A 5838-nucleotide genomic window follows, 5' to 3' on the forward strand; every position below is an offset into this window, starting at 1 on the left:
CAGGAAAGTGATATGGTGGCTTGGAACAGGGTAGTAAAGGCAGTGGTGAAAAGTCTATAATAAAAACTTTATAAACTGGGTGCCTGGGTGGCTCAGTGGGTTGGGCCGCTGCCTTCGGCTCAGGTCATGATCTCAGGGTCCTGGGATCGAGTCCCGCATCGGGCTCTCTGCTCAGCAGGGAGCCTGCTTCCTTCTCTCACTCTCTATCTGCCTGCCTCTCTGCCTACTTGTGATCTCTGTCTGTCAAATAAATAAAATCTTAAAAAAAATCTTAAAAAACTTTATAAACTAAGTGATAGAACTATAAAAAAGTGACAAAATCACTTTTAGTCCATATCAAGCAGGAAAGTGATATGGTGGCTTGGAACAGGGTAGTAAAGGCAGTGGTGAGAAGTCTGTAATAAAAACTTTATAAACTAAGTGATAGTACTATAAAAAAGTGACAAAATCACTTTTAGTCCATATCAAGAAGTTTAGAACAAGTATGGTAATATGTTTAGTCTAACATGGTGATTTTTAAAGAGTAAGGAAAAAGTAGTGTAAGTAAATTGTATTGGGAAAGTTAACAACAATAAAAAGACCATGACAGTTGAGAAACTCAGGTGTAAAGGATAAAGCTTATACATGTAAGTATCAAGAAAAGTAATATTTGTGAATGGAAAGAGAAATACATCACCTCATCGAAGTCTCCTCTCACAATATGAACATCACCGGCCAGCGTCTTGAGATAGTCATAACTCTCTTTGGTGCAAAGGTTTCCAGTACAGAGAATGTGCTGAATCTTTCCTGGCACCAGCAGTTTTTTGAATTTAGCCGGTAAACTGTTGCACCGGTGTGGGATGTGCAGGTCTCCTAATACCAACACCAACTTTAAAGTGTCAAGGTGAGACAAGGGTAATGTCAAACATGACGTCAAAACAAGATGTTCTCCTTAACTTTAACTCCCCTTGTAAATTAAACTAAGCAGACATTCCAGAACCCAAAAGAGTAGAAGTTATCCATATAGTTATCATGACCATTTAAACAAAGACACGTATGGTAACATACTGTGTTCTAATCAGCCTTATTCTGATCATAAACAGTGTGCATACACAATATACGTCATCATTCTACTTACCAAGAATAAAATCAGGCTTTCTTAAGCAATTCATTTAGAGACCTATAAATGACACTGAATTTTAAAAATTGCAAAATGAAAAATATACTGTGGGGTCCTATGGAATTTGGCATTTTTGAATGATATAGTAATTCATATTTCTGCAGCTATAATGTCAAACATAATGTACTGATTCCAGTGTTTCAGGAACATTAATGAAGAGAATTGTTAAAAATGTAGTGACAGAGAAAAAATTCTGTAATTTATGTTTACTAGACTAAAACTATTTAGAGGAAAAGCAGCCAAAAGTTACAATATTTGTCACTAAAAACTATTAGCTATATAGTACAAAGGAATAAAAACAGCCTATGTGGGGCGCCTGGGTGGCTCAGTGGGTTAAGCCTCTGCCTTCGGCTCAGGTCATGGTCTCAGGGCTTCTTGATCAAGCCCCGCATCGGGCTGTCTGCTCAGCAGGGAGCCTGCTTCCCTTCCTCTCTCTCTCTGCCTGCCTCTCTGCCTACTTGTGATCTCTGTCAAATAAATAAATAAAATCTTAAAAAAACAAAACAGCCTATGTTTCAAAGAGTTTCAATAGGACAAACACATGCTTTTGAATTATGATCTCTGTTCTCTCTTCTAATTAGAAATCCTCGCTGTTATATTTTTACTGCCTAGATTAAACGGCCTATGTATCCTCAGTTTGGTTCCCAAACTTAAAATAACATTTTAAGTCTTTCGTGTGCATTAGAGCATTAAAGAGAGAAAGAGAGAGAAAGGAATCAGCTAAATAAGTGATAAATTTAGCAGGAGGTGGTTTAGAGTTGCAATACAGTCTCAGATGACAAAAATAAATTTTGCACTTAAGTATAACAGAATAAAAAACTTCAATCTTGTAAAATTTTAATTTTACAATTTCAAAATTTGACAAATTAATATCACTTAATTCAGTCATTTAATGGAATATTGTCAATGGTCATTTTAAATATTTGTCATCCAAAGGACAATTATCAATTTCTTGCTGTTGATTAGTACAGACACCTTCATTCTGTAACAGGATGTTTTCCCATACAGACCTCCCATCCATAAATGTACATGCCCTTTAACTCCTTTTAAAGAAGGCATGACTATTCCTTAATATCATCCAAGAAAACATTAAGTATCTAAAGTAGAATAAAAACAAAATAGTTTTGCCACCATAGACTTTGTGAACTAAAATTAATCAAAAATAAAATGTGTGAAACTATAATTATTACTAAAACAAACTTGACTCATCTTGCAACAAATATCAACATGATTACAAAGGAAAGGAACTGTTATCAGGACACAGTAACTGAAGTAATGCAAGATTACAAAATTAGCATACTTTAAAAAGAAATTGTTAAATAAGTTTCTTCTTTTTAAAGAGCAGTTTCAGCTAGTATTTGTTCAGTGATTTAATTATTTCAATCCAGGGGCGCCTGGGTGGCTCAGACCTCAAGCACCTGCCTTTCTGCCTTTGGTTCAGGTCATGATGCCAGGGTCCTGAGATCGAGTCCCACATCGGGCTCCCTGCTCCACAAGCAGCCTGCTTCTTCCTCTCCTACTCCCCCTGCTTGTGTTCCCTCTCTCGCTGTGTCTCTCTCTGTCAAATAAATAAGATCTTAAAAAAAAACGGTTTCAATCCAGATCTTCGTGGATAAGACATCTTACTGTAAAACTAAAAACAACTACGAAGTTTCAACTCTCATGGGTAATCAATGCAAAAGTACCTGGAGAGAGAACAGTCTTCATCTTTAGAGGGGGATCCCTTCGGATATGGACTGAAGTACATAGTTAATGTGGGAAGCTGGCATTTGAGAAAAAGGTAAAAAAAATAGATTTCTATAGTTAAAAAAAAAAAAAAAAAAAAAAAAAAAGAACCTCAAACTCATAAAGGGCATACGTCTACCGCAGGATGAAAATCTTTGGGACTGATAATGAATGAGCTGTTCAATCTGAATGTGCTCAAAAAGATATTAGTATGATATGATACTTCACAATGATTAATGACCTCAATTCTATCATGTATTCTGGATTATGCCCAAGTGTACCCAGATTATTAGCAGTTTAAAGATAAAACTATAGGAATGACCAAACAAAAATTATTTCAAACTAGTAAAGATTCTTACTAAGACTCTTGTTTCACGTAGGTAACTACATTATAGTGTCGCATAACAAATGTCATACTCTGCGGAATTTCCTTGCCCAAACTCCACACTTTGGACAGTTCAGGTTAGACAAAGTTTATAGTCTTTTGAGACAGCAAAAGATCCTGAACTGGCAGTCTTATTAAATTCAAATAAGAACCAACCCAATCAAAGCATAGGAAGTTGGCCACTTCCTATTGGGGAGACTGTAAAAGGGTGAAAATCCCAGTAATCAGCCACCCGACCACCGCTGTTAGTACGAGCTAAGAGAAGAAACTTACTCTGTGCCCAGCCTTAGTGGAATGAAGAAGTTGATTGCAGACAGGGGAATGAAAAAAAAGGGTGAAACATGACCAATGTTAAAAGAAAGCAACGAAAAGAAACCAAAAACAGAGCAACGAAAAACTCATATCAAATGAATACGCAAACAATTGTTAATGATTTCTGGGTGTTATGAGAGAAAATGTTAAAAATTGGCTTTGCTCAAAACATCACCAAAAGAACCATTTGCTGTATTTTTAAACATGACACACACATACACACACTGTAAAAAAAGAAAAAGGAAAACTGCCTTGTCAATTTTTTCTGCTTCTCATCTTATTCTCTATATTGCCTTCCTCCCCTTTTGTTTCCTGTTGTCTAGAATTTTATAAGACAATTTGGAAAATGCATCAGTAACAATGTAAATGAAAGCTAACATTTTGGTGGATTCTTAAAGACTAATTATTCCTCAAGTATACTCATTTTAATTCTCTTATGCTCAAAATTCTAGCAGGTGGAAAATTTATGCCACAGCTAGATCCTTGTTTTGTATAGATCTAACACAGCATTTTGAATAAATTATCAGATGGTGAAGTCACCAACTAAAGATGATAAAAGAGCAAAAACATTCCTTCAGCCAAAACTGGACCCTCTCCACACCTGAATTTGCTGCCCATTGACACTGGACATTACTAAGTGTTGAACATTTCTAGTCTACTTTGCCAAGTGAAAGGTTTTTAATCATAAAAGAATCAGCTAATGCTAAATTTTGCCCAATTCTATCTCAGGTGACAAGTTACGTTCCAGTATTACTACCCTAAAAAAGCGTTCATCTTTCAAAAAAACTTGAGAAACATGAGTATGGAATCATGTCATCTTCTCAAAACTGTCTCCAAATTACTGTAAACCAGATCATTCTGAACTGGAGTCTGTTTAGAAGCAAAAATAAAAAACGGGATTAACGCCTTTCACATATACAAAGACACCAAAGAAGCATGTACCGTAAATCTTTGGCTGTCACATCTATAAGCCACCTTAAAGGATATGCTTGTCATGGAACCGTGATAATCTTAAAAATACCATGGATGCTTATCAGAAAGAGAAGTCCCTTTAGAGTTACCCTCAGCAACACAAATAGCAAAAATACTGATAATCGGAGCTCTTTTTGAACACGTTCTTAACTTTTTAGGGGGTGAAAGGCACCTCTGAAAATCTGATTACAGTTATGAGCCCTCTTCAGTAGCAGCTCCTGAGTTTTTAGGTAGGACGGTCTTGGGGCAGAAACCTACTGGAGGCCGGCGCGTGGGGGGCCAGCCCTGAAGCTGGCTGGGCAATCTGATGAACGACTGAGGTAAAACTCCCCAAAGTACCCCCTTGGCGCCAGCACTGGCTCTTTACCTGAAAAAACATACATATTCACAAAATTTTCTAATTTCAGGGAGCTCATAAACCCTTTAGAAAACAACAGTTCCAGCCATTCTAAGAGCCAAATCCAGTCCCCTGGGGACTCCCTACCACATTTCAATGGCAGCTGCACTTTATTTCAAGGGCGAAAGGGATAGTTTGTCCCCCTTTTCCCCAGAAGGCAAATTAAAATGGATAGGGGATTATGCTCGTTACTTCCCGTTTTGCATCCCAGAAGCCAGCTTCCAACACATGCGGTGGCAACCAGCATACCCCAAGCAGCCGGAGGTGCCTTTTGAGGGAAAGGAGTAGGGAAACGTCTGGAAACGGAGGGGATGCAATGCCCCTGTCTCGGGGACGCCGGAGGCCCAGGCCTAAAGGCCTTTTCCGGATCGGGCGTGCGGGTCTCGTGACTGGACGAGCCGCTGAGACGGGCCCTTTCCTAACCACGGGCGTCCTCTGGCCCCCGGGTCGGGGGTGCGAGGCCAGAGCCGGCCGCACCCAGAGGTGGCTTCTCCTTATCCTCTCCTGCCCTCCCCCTAAGCCTTCACCAGGCCTGGCCCTGGGCTGCGCGCCACCAACTCCGAAATGGCCCACGCCCTCGCCTAGAGACTCCCAGTTGCTCCCAACGACGCAGCACCGCGGCCAAGAGCTAGGCCTCGGTCGCCGCATCTGCCGTCCTCACCATCCTGTCACTGGGCTCCGCTCAGTTACCAGCGCCGCCGCCGCCGCCTTCTTCCTCGGGCTCCTCGGCGACCCGCCCACTTCGCTCTCAACCAATGACAGATGGAGTCGGCGGAAGCCGGCCTACGGGGGCCCGCTGAGGCCCTTCTCCGCCGTAAAACGTAGCTGCTCCTTGGGAAATGGTGGCCGGGGGGGGGGGGGGGGGGGGGGGGGGGGGGGGGGGGGGGG

At 40.7% G+C, this 5838-nt stretch overlaps 1 protein-coding gene across 1 annotated transcript in view; it reads right to left on the minus strand.

Moving 5' to 3' along the window:
- The window catches only part of VPS29 (VPS29 retromer complex component), an 8657-nt gene extending 2902 nt beyond the window's left edge, over positions 1–5755 (minus strand). Inside the window, exons 1-2 of the mRNA XM_059408398.1 lie at positions 5612–5755; positions 677–868 (exon numbers count right to left, since the gene is read on the minus strand). Coding sequence (XP_059264381.1) covers positions 677–868; positions 5612–5614 — 195 coding nt within the window. The 5' untranslated portion in view covers positions 5615–5755. The remainder of the gene's footprint in view (positions 1–676; positions 869–5611) is intronic.
- Between the last annotated feature and the right edge of the window lie 83 nt (positions 5756–5838).

Source organism: Mustela nigripes, chromosome 8 (assembly GCF_022355385.1).
Source record: "Mustela nigripes isolate SB6536 chromosome 8, MUSNIG.SB6536, whole genome shotgun sequence".
Classification (NCBI taxonomy): Eukaryota; Metazoa; Chordata; class Mammalia; order Carnivora; family Mustelidae; genus Mustela; species Mustela nigripes.